Source organism: Mugil cephalus, chromosome 15 (genome assembly GCF_022458985.1).
Source record: "Mugil cephalus isolate CIBA_MC_2020 chromosome 15, CIBA_Mcephalus_1.1, whole genome shotgun sequence".
Taxonomy (NCBI): Eukaryota; Metazoa; Chordata; class Actinopteri; order Mugiliformes; family Mugilidae; genus Mugil; species Mugil cephalus.
In genome coordinates this window covers 13192003-13207169 of record NC_061784.1, presented here as the reverse complement: position 1 = coordinate 13207169, position 15167 = coordinate 13192003, and the positions used below count along the sequence as shown (strand labels likewise).

Sequence of the window (15167 nt, the reverse complement as noted above, 5' to 3'; positions counted from 1 at the left end):
GACAAATTAGCATTCGTATTTAAAGAATCCTGGTTTATCGCCAAAGCAGCACGGCGGCGTCTCTTGTTTTGTGCACCCTAATACAGCATCTTAAAAATATGAAACAAAAGCTCCAGAGCTCGTCTCCACCTACCTCGAATGATCCTCGTCCTCTTTCTGGACTTAGACTGGATCTTCGCAAACCTCCCGGTGAAGTCGCTGGGGTCAAACATGTCCAGCGACAGCGAGGCGATGCGCTCCAGGACTATCCCATCCTGCCCTTGGGTCGGGGTCTCCAGATCCCGGTCCTGACCTCGGCCCAGAGAAAGGCCGTCGCAGTGGTCCGAAGCAACACTTTCGGCCCCGTGGCTGCAAGTGCTCCTCACGTCTTCTAGAGACATGGCTCCACTGTCAGACCCACAAGCCGTGGGAGCTCAACCCACTCCCGGCAGTCTGACGTGACGAAGTGGCCCTCCTCAGAGCGATTGAGGAGACCCTACATGATGGTTTAACAGCACTCAGTCAGTAGGAAATAAAATAAAAAACTGTTGAAATGACAGAAAGGCAAAGCTTTGGGGGCAAAGGAGGATTCAAACAGGAAGCTCAGGCAATATTAAAATCCTTTTCTTCATGTCCCCTTTGTCCACATTTTGGTATCCAGTTTCCTCTCAGAGTTTCTTCTCTTTATGTTGACTTCATTCAATCCGGAGACGGTGAGCTCATTGCTTTGTTGTTACGGATACACACCTCTCCTGAGAGTTCGGACACTTTCTCTCAGAGTCCCGTCCCAGCTCTGTCTCAGAGTCTTTTAGTTTTAGTTTGAGAGGCACTTTTATTTTGCTGCTGAAGATGGACAGCCTTCTCTTTACGTGCCAGGCTTTCAGCCTCACCTGTGCCTTCGGTTGTTTCCCTCTCTGCCTTCCTCAGTCCTCTGAGGCACATTTGTCTTTCTTCGCTCTCAGGTGGTGAACAAGGGAGGGATCCAATTCCACGAACGCAGCTTGATTGGGTGGTTTGGGAAGTTCGGGAGGTTCTCGCATGCCCTCTCCCTAATCGTGTTTCTTCTCTCCCATTTTCAAACTGCCCAACTCCTCTCACTTAAAAAACTGTTAGGGCGACCAGAAACTTCTTTCTTTCTAGCGTCTTCTCTCACACACCTGTTTCCTTTCCTTTTGTTTCCCCTTGCTTGGCAGTAAAGCGCAGCAGAACGGCATGCTTCTCGCTCGGTTCAGGCAGCCAATACCAGGCATGTGGGTGTGAGTAAGACTCCCGAGTCTCTGTACTCACTGGTCGAGGCTGTTTAGCCAGTTACAGTAACCTCAATGTGTTAATGGTGTAGGATTACTGAGGGCAGACACACCCATTTACAGAGGAGGAAACAAAGCCAAACACAAACAGGAAGGATCGCGAGCACGGGCGCAGACAAAACATATTTGTTGTGAAAGTTGACTGTTAATCTTCATTAGCAGATGCGTGTCAAAGATAAAGAGGACGTCAAGCAGCGAGAAAAATATACATTTGAATGCTTTAAAGATGTTTTAAAAAATGTACTATGCAGGAGTACTACAACATCATACGTAAAAAGTTGTGGTAAAAGTTATTCTTGATAGCAAAAACTTCCTGAAAAGGGACCAGAGACTTAGCCAAGTTTTAAAGCGTAAATTAGCCTCCGGCCCCTTATCTACAAAAAAAAACAAATCTTGCAGGAAGTACAGTGAAATGTTTAGGTCTAGCCCTAATTACATGCCGTAATCAAGGAATCTCAACTCTCAACACTTTAAAATCAGTTACAATGGACAAATACACAACAAAAATCTTTCACACGCAAGACAAACAACTAAGTGGCATAAATTCATTCATTTCAATCATCTGAATCATTTTGTCCGTCCCGTATCTTTCCCGTCTTTTTCTCCACAGGTAGGATTGTCGACATCTCTCGGGAGATAACGACCCTTAGGTGACGTGTTTACGCCACTATTGTCATGACTTCAGCCCCGTGGAGCGCTTCGCCCAGGAGGTCATGTGTGTAGGTGTGTAAACAACAAAACTTCAACATCATCTATGAAAAGACTACGAGTCAGGTGTAATTCACACATAACTGAACGTGTGCTGCCTTTCACTGTAGCCTCACATCTGTACTGACAACACATACTGTATCCTCACACATGTTATACACACACAGACACCCACAACATTAAAACCACTGACAGGAGAGAAAATACCACTGAGCATTTTGTGACAATACACAGGTGGTCCTAATGTTATGCCTGATTGGTTTTGAAGACAATAATAGTATCTCTGCTTCCGCTGCATCAATTGTATTATTTTCTCCAGTGTTTATAACATTATAAGAGCTACATTTGAATGTAAATAATCCAAACCAAACCACACAAATATTAACTATAATGCTGAACAATTGTTTACAGAACGGAAAAGTAAGATTTTTTTGGGGAATCATTAACAACTTTCCACATTTGTCGTTTAAGGTGTTACTTCACACCAACCATCTGGCGAGGAAGCGGTTAAAGGTGGCAAAGAAGCACATGGAGGCACGGTGCCAAAGTCAGTTAGAGAGGCGTGCCATCCCCTAGGGGAGTACAACAGCCAAGTATTAAGACAGACTCACTCACTCTTACACAAACACAAACAGCAGATTGTTTTTGTCCCTCCATTAACTGCAAGCCAATCGAGGACGGCGCGGAGGCTAACCAATCACCTTGGGGGAATTTGCAGGAAGAGATAAAGGGGTGTGATGAGGAAGTGGTTATGATTAAAAAAAAAAAAGAAAGAAAGAAAATCTACAAATCTGTTTATCTGCATGTTTCACGCTTGGCTCTGGTAGGTCCACGGTGGCTGCTGGATGACAGTGGCTCCCTGACAAGCTACTCAGGTTTGTCGCTTTCTTGTTTGCTTGACCTGATTAGTCAGTCGTGTTTATACTGACTCAGTCAAACATTATCAATCTCAGTGCTCATGCACACAGACTTAACTCTGTCTAATCTACCTTCTCAGCTTTTTGATGTAAAGTAGTCCCTCGATTGTTTTAGAAGAACAGGAAGTCCCACCTAATCATTTTTCTCATTCAAACAATTAACCCAGGATGTTTGTTGTAATGCACCACGTGCAATAAACTTAATTTAAGCAGATTTTTTCACATGAATAATGAGCCACGTGAGGCTTTCTACTCACTGTATGGGCATGGTTTGCTTGGCTGGGATGACTAAACACACCCAAAGAGACACACAAACCACAGGGTCACAGCCTGTTTTTAGCCTGAAAGTAAACAGTCAACCACAACATCTTAATGGTTCCTCCGCTGCCTCTGCACCCTTTCTTTCACCCATGCTATTCCAATCGTGGAATTTTAACGTAACTTTTCCTCTTATCCCACCAATCAACCTTTTTTTTTTGTGCCTTTCTCTAACAAACAGAATCGGGTTCCGTGGTTAATGGAGAGTTGAAGCCAGAGCTGAGAGGAGGGCGACAGGGTAATGTCATCCAGCGTCACGTACAGTCTGAAATATAAAACTATCACCACGCCCACACAGAAAAGGTTGATGGAAGCTGCTAAGAATGTGCAACAATGAACTTCTTGGTGCATGAATGAGATCATTATCATGTCTCTAAAATATTTTTTTTTTCTACTTCACTGATTATTGACTTTGCAGATTAAGTTGGCTAATTGATGATTTACAGTTTTCTTTTGTCTGCGTCTCTGACTCAGCCTCAGCTCATAAACACCGTCTATTCTCTGATCATCCTTGTGCCACTTCATCATTTAAATTGCACCCTCAGCCACAATGGAAAACCTTTTATTTCTCCTGTCACTCAAATATGTCTCCATGCTAACAGTTGCCCAGACCGCCCCGGATGCTCGGCAACCCGGTCTAACAGGAGAACCCAGGAGATAAACAAGTTTACTTTAGGCTTACGCGTCGATGTAAGACGCCAGTTCAGGGGTTCACTGGGACGAAGGATAAAATTAATGACCGGCGGCGCCACCCCACAAGAATCCATCTCTTTTTTAACAGACAATGCAGCTCCGGATCACAGGCATACTTGGAGCCTGATTTATTCTGAGAACATATGATCAAGTGGACATTTTGAGCTCTTGCCAACACGCCAGCAACAATAAAAATAAGAGGACTATTTTTTTGTGTGACATCTTTGTGGTTTTGTTGGTTTAAACACATTGCAAGAACCAATGTTCAGCCCTTTAGTGAGCACTCTTTAATCTTGATTTATTCATTGAAAACCACTGAGCGTGGCGCTGATTTTGGACGACATGCTCACATGTCTCCTTTTAATTTCTTAAGAAAGTCACATGTGAAAGTTCTGCATTACAGCATTCCTAAGACCAGTTTTAACAAGCGCAGCAACTGATGTATTATTTTTACTGCCTGTTTGTACTGGCAGAACAGATCCTCAGAATGAAAGTGAAACTTTCACTTTTATTTCACGGCATGTGCAAGCATTTGGTTTTTTGCACAACGGCCCTGCACACATGTTTTGAGGCAACATTACGGAGATATTTTCTTTAACTCGCGATACTGACAGCGCAGAAACACTGCGCGCTGTTGCAAATGAAACACTCGCATTCCACCTAAAGCTGTGCCGCTGATTGTCAGTACCAAGTGCCTTGATGACAGGCTTCATTATTCGACTCACTGGAGGAGAAAAGAAAACGTGAAGCAGGTTTTAAGAAAGAATAATGAACAAGCTTTTAAACCTTTACAACACAATGCATGCGCAGCTCAGCTGCATTGGCCCTTGCAGCAAATTAACAGTCGCACAACTTTCACCTTCGTCATCAAGCCTACACACAAGCTCTACAATGGTGCCCCCTTGAGCCCATTCAAAAAATAATCATTCGGCTCACACAGTTCATGTGGCTCAGTTTTGCTTGTGTTTAAACACTATTACTCCTAAAACAATATATGAAAAATCATAAATAAGATAATAATATCTGTCTTTACCAGTAGCTCAGAGTTAAATGGTATTAAAAACCTTGCTCTTTAATGTGAGAGTAAGGAGAAGGAATATGCATTGCAACATTCCCTAATTCAAGCGCAAGTATCAGCTGTGTAAGTGTTCATGTAAACACACCCACTACAGTATGCCCACTGGCCTTTCCATACATACAGTACGTAGAGTTGTGTTATGTAACACTATCTCTAGGGTATTCAGACTGACTAATGCATCGACAAACATCCTCAGAGCTCGATCAGATCCAGGAGTAAAAAAAAACCCATTCCCTAACCAATTATCTGAACTCTAAAAACAAACACGCGGAAAGACCCCGAAATTAATTTACCACTAAAACTCGACATCATTTAAGTGAGTGGGCAGCTTAAACAGACTAAGGAGATAGTGTAAGGTAAACAAGGAGACCCATAAAAGACAGAACTACTGTGTGTGCGTGCGTGTGTGTGTCTGGTTATGTAAGCCAGTGGGAGTGAGGTGCCGACCGGTATCTATGGAAACAATGATAGAGTGAAACGACGGTTCACCAGCTCGGGTTCACCGGTCTAGAGTATGCGAGGTCAAACACAGTTTCTGCTGCTATCGTGCATGCAAGCAAAGCTCAATAACATGTTTACAGTGAACTAACCGATCAATGACTGTGTCACACAAACCGTGTCTAACCACGCAACAACAACAACACCCATAGTTTGTCTTTGCTGTTGCCAAGTAGACAAAAACAAAATGTATTTTATGACAGTTTGATTTATTTCTTGCACAGATTTAAACTGAACTGATGTTTCAATCCATAAGGGCCTTGACATAAAAATTGGCAGCTTGGTGCTGCTCAATCACACTGCACCACCCTGATTAAGTTGACAAAAATAGACACAAACTAATAGGACCATTATACTCTGGAAATGAGGAGATACAACAAAGGGAAATAAATCTTTGTAGATTAATCTGTTGTGTCACACAGGTGGGAAGATGTCTCACACAGTGCGCAACAATGGGGATTGTAGAACTTCAGCAGAAAAGGCCTTTTCACAACAGCTCCATATGTCATCACCCAGAAACAGCAGGCAGAATATGCACAATCCACAGCACAGCAGTACACAAGAGTTACAGTCAGATCAAAACAGATTTCAGGAAGGAATGAAAACACGTGGTTCTCCAGTAACAGTGTTATGAGCTGCAGGTATCAGGCTTCTGATTCAAAGTGAGTCTTTCTGCACCTCAGGGTCCCATACCTACACCTAGAGGTTGAAGTGACAATGAAGTGGGTGTGTACGACTGCGATTGCAATATGTGGAATGGTTAAAACAACTGGACTGGTCCAGGTAACTCTTTTCGGCTTTGATTTTGGATATATCATGATCTGTATGGCAGTGGTCAGCACTGATGTCTCACAGCAAGAAGGTTGGGTTTGAATCCATTGAACGACTGGGGCCTTTCTGTGTGGTGTTAACGTGTTCACCCTGTGTTTGTGGGGGTTCTCTCCATTGTCCCACGCTCCGAAGGCATGCTTGTTAGGTTCTTTGGTGATGCTAACGTGGCCGTAGGTGTGAGTGGTCGTCTGTCTCTCTGTGTTAGCCCTGCAATAGACTGGTAACCAGTCCATGGTTTACCCCGCCTCTAGCCCAGTGACAGGTGGGATACACTCCAGCCCCCCTGCGACCCTCCAGAGGACAAATGGGTGCAAAATATACATGAATTAATGAATGAATGACCCGCATGACTTTCATTTGTAATGGCCTTACAACTAAGCTCTGAAAGATTGGGTGTGGGGAGACTTCTTATGATATCTATCCTTAGAAATTTTGATATATGCACACACTCTCATACTAGTGGAATTAAAGAACAGAGAATTAAAGAGGCGGTACGTGTTGAGAGAGCTCAGGCATTTTAATTCATTCATGTGACAAAAATCCTGCTTCGAGGATCAAGAAATAGGGTTTGAAACAGGCACTGAAGAGGCCTTATATACAAAACTGCTACTACTCTTACTGCTACCAGTGAGCATCAGAGTTAAATGAATTAAGAAAACTCTGACCCTTTAAAAACTGTCTATACTACAAAATACATGGTGGCTGATAGTAAATCTATTAACAGAAAATAGCTGATTATACAGATTTGATAACTGACTATCCAATTGGTGTTTTTTAGATTGAACTGCAAGGACAAATCTTATGAATGTATAAAATATATCCCTAAATATATATAAAAATGAGGGAGAAATCATGGGAAGAAAAATTAAAAAGTCAAGGGGAACGTCAGAGAGCTACGGTGGCTGTGACACACATAACCTGTGTGTGTGTGTTTCTTGTAGTGCGAGTCCAGACAGTGAACAATGGAGTTAACTGGGTCGCCGTTGCAGACTGACTGTGCCAAACAGCTGGAGAGATGAAGAGGGAGTGTGACTGAGTCTCGTGGAAGGAGGAGGGAGGAAGGGTTAGGAGCAAGGAGGAAGGGGAAGGGGAAGGGAAAGGGGAAGGGGAAGGGGAAGGGCAAGCCAGGCAGGGGGAGGACGGCTGGGCCAAGAGGAGAACCACGATCCGCCCAAAGAACAGACTACAGCAAGTGGATTTTCACTGCGACGACAATGTTAACACGGAAATCAATACATATGGTTCAGTTTTGAAGTAAGATGACAAGGAACGAAGAAGCTGTCGTGCATGAGTGCATGTAAATAAAACATGGTGAAAAGCGCGGAGAGGCCACTGGATCACAAACAATATAAATATGACATGTCGAAGGCTGCATTTTCATCCAAAACGATGCAAAACAATGTCAGCAGTAAGGAGAAACATCACATCTGTCAGTGATCTAAGTGCAAGACATCCACATGGTCCACTACGACATATTTTATTTACACCCCCAACATTTATTCTTTAGCAGCGAGCACTGCTGCCATGGTTTCATTAATAACCCTTCATGGGGCAAGGACCCATATATGGTCACTTATGGTTTAAGTTGCATCCTTGTGCCTCTCAGTGAGGTTTAGAGGCATGTGGTTTTCATTCAGCCAATCAGAGAAGATTCAAGGAAACATCCTCAGGTCAAATCAGGATCTAATGTAGTAGCAAAAGGTCCAGCTCTGCACGAACGCTGACCATAACTGCTTTACTTAGCACCACGGAGAAGTGGCCTAACGTTGTCTAATGTGATAATGTGTATGTGGACAAGTGCCTGAATCAGTCGGAGAGGTAAAAAGTAAAAACTGGGCTTTTTCAAGGTACCTAACCCCACCAAAGAAATAAAATACTGAAAAAACATCAACAACAAACAATAACAACATCAACAACAAAGGTAAATGCCTTAGCATAACTCAAATAATTAGCGTAAAATTTGGAGTAAGAGTGCAGGTGCAATGAATATGTACAATATAAAAGGAGGCTATTATGAGTCTTGGTGTATTGTAAAGGACTTTAGTCTGGACTTAAAATGAATTAACAATGTAGATGTTTTTGCTAAATGAAAATATGAATTCCAAAGTACTTTGTGAGCTAAGGAGGATGAAGTTTAATGGCATGTCTTGTATTGTAAGAATGAACCTGAGGGTTAAAGACTTAGAAAACAATCGTGGAAAGTGAATATATTTATAAATAAATAGGAAGGATTTAAGTGTATTAACGTCATAAATTGACAATATGTTGTGTTTTTTTTTTAAATAGAGGACCAGATGGAGAATATTGATTAGTAGAGGAGGCTACCCTAACACATTTATTTTGTGTGATGAATAATTTTTTTCATTTAGTACTTATGCACTTGTGCATGTTGTAATGGTCTAAAATACATGTTTACATTTTAGGGCAAGGAACTATATATGTTTAATTGATTATTGTTGATTTTTTACACGAATTTAAAAAAAAAAAAAAAAAAATTAAATGAAAAAATCACATAAGAAAAACAGTCTTCTGATGCCCTACATTAAAAACACAAATCTAGAATGATCGAGTATTTCAATGGGTGCCCTATGGAGGGTTTTAAGGCTGTTAGCTCACATGCAGAGTGGCACATTATCGCCCACCGCCATCATGAAGCGTGTATTTACAACCAACGTGTGTTATCATAAAGGCTGTTGCTGAGCTAACCTGCCACACAAAGCATTGTCCGCCGAATGGGCGCTACCAATGAAACCAGGAAGCACGTTTACGGTTATTTTCCTTCATATAACACGTCTGGTGCTGACCACTACAACCAACGATGCCGACAGCTAACCCGGTAGCCGAGGAGGAGCTAGTAGAAGCCCACCCGTTAAAGCTATCGATGTCTTCTTATGAAGACGTTGCTCCGTTGTCTTTGTAGCCCACACGGCAACAATAAACAGCAGCAGACACGGCGCTAACGCGGCATTAAACTGGACCGTACCTTTTCTGCGTCGAGCCCGGCGACTACAGGGTCATTTCCTGGCACCGATTTCTTTGTTTATCCGGCCCGGCTGCTTGTTTTCATCAATCCGCCCCGTCGCTCTCCTCCAGGAGTCGTGCCGCCCCGGCTGACAGCGCTACCGCTCGGGATGACAGCGCCCCGCCCCTAGCAACCAATGGGAGGCCGAGGAGCTGGAGACTGAGGCAGGGAGCGTTTCCTATTGGTCGGAGGCCGTGTCCGTCATCCGGTCGCTAGGGGGCGCACCTCGGTCCAAGGGCAGGACACCAGCCAGGGAAGGATGCTGAGCCCCGCAGGTGAGAGCAGCTCAAGCCAGGAAAGAGAGAAGAAGCTGTAGGTGGGAAAAGTCAAAAATAAACAGAAGACGCAGCATGATGATAATAAACGATGAGGTAACTTTATCTTTAAATTATTGATAACCAGTATGTTTGTTAATTAAACCTAGCTTCTTTATAACAGGTGTGTCAAACCAATTTTAACCAAATTTTTGTTTTAGTGCAAAGAAGTACATTGAGAAAGCGTTTACATTTAATGAACTTTGCTGTTAGGGGGCATTTTATGAACAACCAGATGTTTCTTAAGAAAAAGAGGTGTGATTTCTATATAGTTCTAGGTGTCACTGTTGTGTTATGTTCACAGCTCTTACAAAAATTGTCTGAAACCTAAGAACAGTAGTTACTTTTATCAGGAAAAACTGTCTTCGCCACCTGTTTTGCTTTTGTTAGGTTTCTTTTTGGGTTGCTGATGGATTACTCGTCAAACAAACAAAGCAAAAATGTTTCAACATTCTTCATATTTGTCATTTTCTTTTCTTTTTTTTTATTCAAGACAAAAAGCCATCTCTGCGGGGCTATACATAATAGGCCAACAAACACAGTGATATACAATATGTAACATACACCGAGAAGACAGTCTCCTGTACCAAACTTTATACAATATAAATATGCACATCTATACAGCATAACAGGAAATGCTAGTCCTTATTTCATCAGTGGCGATTCCACCGCTTGGCATAATAAGCAGATATGTATACGGTCGTTAAGTCACACATTTTATTCATCTGTAAAGCTTTCCATGTTTTGTTCTCTTTCTTTAGTTTTTATTTTGTAATGACTACCATATGTTACACATCAGTATAAAATAAAATCTGTTTCAGAAAAACATGAACCAAAGCTAAAAAAAAAAAGGTGACATCTGACATGCAGAACATAAGAAAATGCGTTGACCTAATGTTTTAATCCAGTCAAAGTCAGTCATGTAATGAGGAGATATGAATACGCTGCAGCATATTGGTTTTCGTAACTAGTCAGAGCAGACACTGTACACGTAGATGGAGGGTACAAAGTGACATGCAACCAACGAGTAAGCAAAAAGAACACTTGTTAAATGAGAACTTTAAGAAAAAAAAACAACTATGGCACAAATGTCGCGCAACAGGGGGGAAAGTGAAGCACAGCACCCTTTAACTTGTGCCATTTATATAAGAACTCTGAATGAGCACAAATCCAACCGGATCAATGCAATTCTTACGTTACGTCTTACTTTACTTCACCGGGGACTGAATGAGGCCGGTAGCACCTTATGGAGTGAGAGAAGTTACAAAACAAAGAAGGCCGCATACGCAAAAACAGAAATACAGTCAGTGTAAAGGGAGTGTGACAAATCTAATGGATCACTTGGCTACCATAATGAGTGCGTACCTTGAATGATTTTAAATTTGTATTTTACATTAGTGTAGATAAAATGTGATTTTTTTTTCCTTTTGAAACTGAAACCATTTATCCTTGAACTAATTTCTCATCTCAAGGTCTGATGAGCAACGTCTATGAGCTTTTCTCTTCAGGTCAGTGACTGTGACATAAAAAAGATATTTGGCTCTCCAGCTGCGTCATCCCAGTAAGAGGTCAGTGAAGTAATGTGTCAGCCGATCAGCCACAACACTGAAACCACTGACAGGAGAAGTAAATAACCTTCATCATCTTGTCACTGACAACTCAATGGTCTCGTGGGAAACTTTTGGACCTGCCATTCGTGTGGACATTCGTTACTTAGACATGTACCACCCACCTGGACCAGACCAGGCACCCCCACCCACCCCGTAGCAATGACGCTCCTTGATGGCAGCAGCCACCCCCCAGCAGGATGCAGCCTGACACAGACAGATACACAAAAATGGTCAAAAAAACAGAACAGCACAAGGGGCTGACCTGGTCTCTAAATTCACTAGATCCCAAACTAATCAAGTATCTCTAGGCTGATCCACAGAGGCCCCTCCCCTCAACCCACAGGACCCAAAGGCCCCCACTGACAACATTATGTTGCCAGACACAGTCACTCTCAGAAGGTCTGCGTCCACTCTCTGATGAGCCACAACTGTTTTGGAGGCACAGGGGAGACCTACACAATATTAGTGGTCATAATGTTATGCCTGATTAGTCCATGTATTCAATACTGATATTTCTTATTAGACATTGTAAGTTTCATGTCTTCATCCTCAGAGTAACTTGTACGCTATGTTCAAACTGATCCTTATTTATATTTTCAATATATTAAATGTGCAAATATGTAAGTAGTAATATGTAATATTGTAATATGTATATGTAAGGTTGGAGGTATGGTCCCTACGTCCCCACGCCCGAATGCTGGAGTGACTTTCAGGAGACACTCAAGGCGCTTTCTCTTTGTATTTGCGAGGGGAGAACAAGAAGCATCTACAAATTTGTAAAGCGTGACGACACGGCTCGGTGACTGGCAACCACCCCCTCGACAAGTCTGTCTTGCTAAAATGCGCTCGTGCTGCTGTCGCGTAAAGGAGCCTACAGATGCGACAAGGAGTAGGCCCCTGACCCATGGTTTCCAAAAAAAAAGAAAAAAAGGAAAAAAGACGTAGTTTACAAAACTGCTGTCTCAGTCTCAGGCGTAGCGGGGGTCTGGGCTGATGAGGGACACTCGCTGGAGGTAGACTGGCGGCTGGTAACAAGGGGGCCGTGACGACTCCATGAAGATTGTGCAGGAGGTGAGGCTTTTGCGGTCTTTCTTCAAAGTGTGTCTTCTCTGCCAGCGGCAGAGTAAAACCTCCACCTGCTCTCTGAAGAAGCTCGTGGTCAGCGTGTACAGGATGGGGTTCAAGGCACTGTTGATGGGAAGGATGAAGATGACCACCCAGCTGGAGATCGTGCCTGAAGGAGCCAAAGCATTTAAATTCAAGTAAGCTGTGAGCTTTTATGAGTTTTATGGTTAGTCAACAACTAAAATGGCTACTTAGAGATTAATGACGGGCTACAGTAATGGCTAAACATCTAATGTTTCTTACCAGGTATCTCCACTTCCATCAGGGAGAGGATTTTCACTAAAAATATGGGAATCCAGCAGAGGGCGTCAGAGAACACTATGAAGAAAAACCTGTTGGCCACGGCCACGTCTTTGTGCAGCCTGCTCCTCAGGTCGGTGGCGTTGAGGCCGGTTTTATAAATGGAGTAGAACATGCTGGAGTAGGAGACGACGATCACCAGGAAGGCCACCAGGTTCAGACCTGAAGAAACGCACATGCTGTTCACACAAATGACTGCAGGGGTGGAAGGAGTAATGAGCAATTCAAGCAAAAAAAATAATAAATAAATAAAAAATACCGGCAAATTATACTGTAACAGTCTAAAGCACAAAAATGTCCCATCACTGATAATATTATGCATCAATATATGAGCAGAATTTAAATGTTATGTCTGTTTAGGGTGGTGTTTAAAAGAAAATGCAGCTGAAATTTGAAGTTTATATTTGGAGCCTTTGGGCTTTGAAATTGTGATGAATGAAAACGCATGAGGAGATTCGAGTCGAGACGTCTCTGTGGCAGAAATGCTAATGACTCAGTGACATCCGAAAGATGAAAATTACCGGACACTGGATCCTTATCATCGGGTCACGAGCATAAAGAGGCTGGAACGCTTCCAATTGAATCACATGCATGCGCTGATATGCAGATCTTCGCCGGCTTTTGCAGGCAGATGACAAACCGCGTCACAGCACGAATTCATTCAGCTGATTTTGATCGTTAGCAGCGCCTGCGATTCAAATGCTGGAGCCCTCTTAGGCGGCCTATCATCATAATTCATGCACCCCTGGTGTCTGACCTCCGCCGGAGATCAATGAGAACACAGAGTAATAAGAACTCAGACTAACCATGCATTGTTGATAAAGCCATGGGGTTTTGCTTTGTGCACCGTCTATGGCGTAACACTGTTCCCTGTTCCGTTAAGTTTGCTGGCAATAACAACAACACTGCTCTTGCAACAACATGACAAAATAAATTTGTGTCTCATTCATCTACATGTGCTTTTATATACATTATAAATCCCACCGAACTATCATGTTCCCTCGCTGAAATGTCATGTGTGAAAATGACTGCATAATGAGCTTTCAGGATAAAAGAAAAATTAACTTTGTCTTCAATTTACCCAGAAAAATCCCTGTGGAATATCCTTTGGCAGTAGGTTTTTCTTGCCTGTCAGAGTGCAGGGGGAAGCAGACGCCGTTACGTCCATAGTAGTTCCCGAAGACGTCCTCATTCATTAGGGGAACGGCGGCAATAATGAAGCCCAGCAGCCAGATTGACGACAGGACCACCTTGCAGCGGGACAACAAACACGCTGCTCAGATACCTTTCAAAGCTCGCAACCATACGGGATTTCAATCGAAATCGATGACTTGCTTTCCACACTCTCACCGACATTCCACTGGGCACTGTGTACTAAACATTTAGCTCAGTTTAGAGTTTCCTGACAAATAATTTCAGGCAATGCCTCCATCCAGACTCCAGGAGTAGGTGGTGGATCGTTGTCACAGAGCAGAGAGGCCTAGTTTCAGATGAAGGATGAAGCAGCATTTATAGTAAATGATGATGCAGTTAGATTAGACTAAAAAGAATGCTACTCTCTCTCCCTCTCTTTGTTCAAGCTCTAAATTATACCAACACAGCAATTAGGGCCCTGTTGAAGAATGAGTCCCCTGTGACAAAACAGTAGATGTTTGTTAAATCGACAAAATCCAAAAATATAGCACGCGAGTACATGGAAGCATTTTTGTAAGAAGTTGGGCAAAAACTCCCACTTTATTTTAAAGCACTTGAAAAACAATGCAGTTGGCTAAAGTGCTGCGCAGAAGGCTCAGGTGAGCTCACTTGAATCACCTTGAGTGGATTTTGTTTTCCACGGATTAGCTGCACTCAGAAAATAAACAAAGTCTCACATGTATTGACTTTTGCAGTCTATAAATAAAGCAAACCTTCTCTGACCTAAATCTGAGGTGCCGACGCTGAAGCGTTTTTTCTGTCGCTTTCCATTGTGTAATCTGTTCTTTTGTCATTTATACATCAAAGAAAGGAGACGGAGCGTCACTGCTGGAATTTGCCAGTCAGACGCTTTCACGCCGTATGGGCGTTTTATTATTTTATACATGCAAGCTGTGAACTCTGGATTCACTCATATTATTTAAATATATTCATTCATCTTTATTAAAAGCATGACTCACTCCTGTTTGAAATTTGCTCGGGCGCAGATTGCTGAACGGGAACACGATGACCAGGAACTTCTCCAGGGTCAGGTAGGTCAGGAGGAGAACAGACACCTGGAGGTACACAGTCACAATGAATAAGAGATGTGCTTTAACTCATTTACTACTCATAAAAACAAAAACAAAGCTAAAACAAAGGCAACTGGACTTGTTGAGTTTTCTTGGAGGTGTTTCAACACCAGGTAGCGTCTTCAATTCCAAAAAGGTTTAGGGCGTTATGTGTTTATTAGAAACTTCTGCTGATGGGTCACACTTGCAAATCCACATGACTC

At 42.7% G+C, this 15167-nt stretch overlaps 2 protein-coding genes and 1 long non-coding RNA gene across 5 annotated transcripts in view; 1 reads left to right on the top strand and 2 right to left on the bottom strand.

Moving 5' to 3' along the window:
* Positions 1–1236, bottom strand: part of fryb (furry homolog b (Drosophila)) — a 48178-nt gene extending 46942 nt beyond the window's left edge. For 2 of the 3 annotated variants that reach the window (XM_047606631.1, XM_047606633.1), the window contains exon 1: positions 134–1235. In XM_047606631.1, coding sequence (XP_047462587.1) covers positions 134–380 — 247 coding nt within the window. In that variant the 5' untranslated portion in view covers positions 381–1235. Of the gene's footprint in view, positions 1–133 lie in introns of all 3 variants that reach the window. The other variant, XM_047606634.1, reaches the window with a different exon arrangement.
* A 1262-nt stretch (positions 1237–2498) lies between these two features.
* LOC125020951 lies at positions 2499–3734 on the top strand. Its single transcript, XR_007114295.1, has 2 exons — positions 2499–2869; positions 3411–3734. It is a non-coding gene; the product is annotated as an uncharacterized LOC125020951 (long non-coding RNA).
* A 7807-nt stretch (positions 3735–11541) lies between these two features.
* Positions 11542–15167, bottom strand: part of rxfp2a (relaxin family peptide receptor 2a) — a 50990-nt gene continuing 47364 nt past the window's right edge. Inside the window, exons 17-20 of the mRNA XM_047606140.1 lie at positions 14854–14949; positions 13782–13950; positions 12644–12862; positions 11542–12509 (exon numbers count right to left, since the gene is read on the bottom strand). Of these exons, the coding sequence (XP_047462096.1) occupies positions 12244–12509; positions 12644–12862; positions 13782–13950; positions 14854–14949 (750 nt within the window). The 3' untranslated portion in view covers positions 11542–12243. The remainder of the gene's footprint in view (positions 12510–12643; positions 12863–13781; positions 13951–14853; positions 14950–15167) is intronic.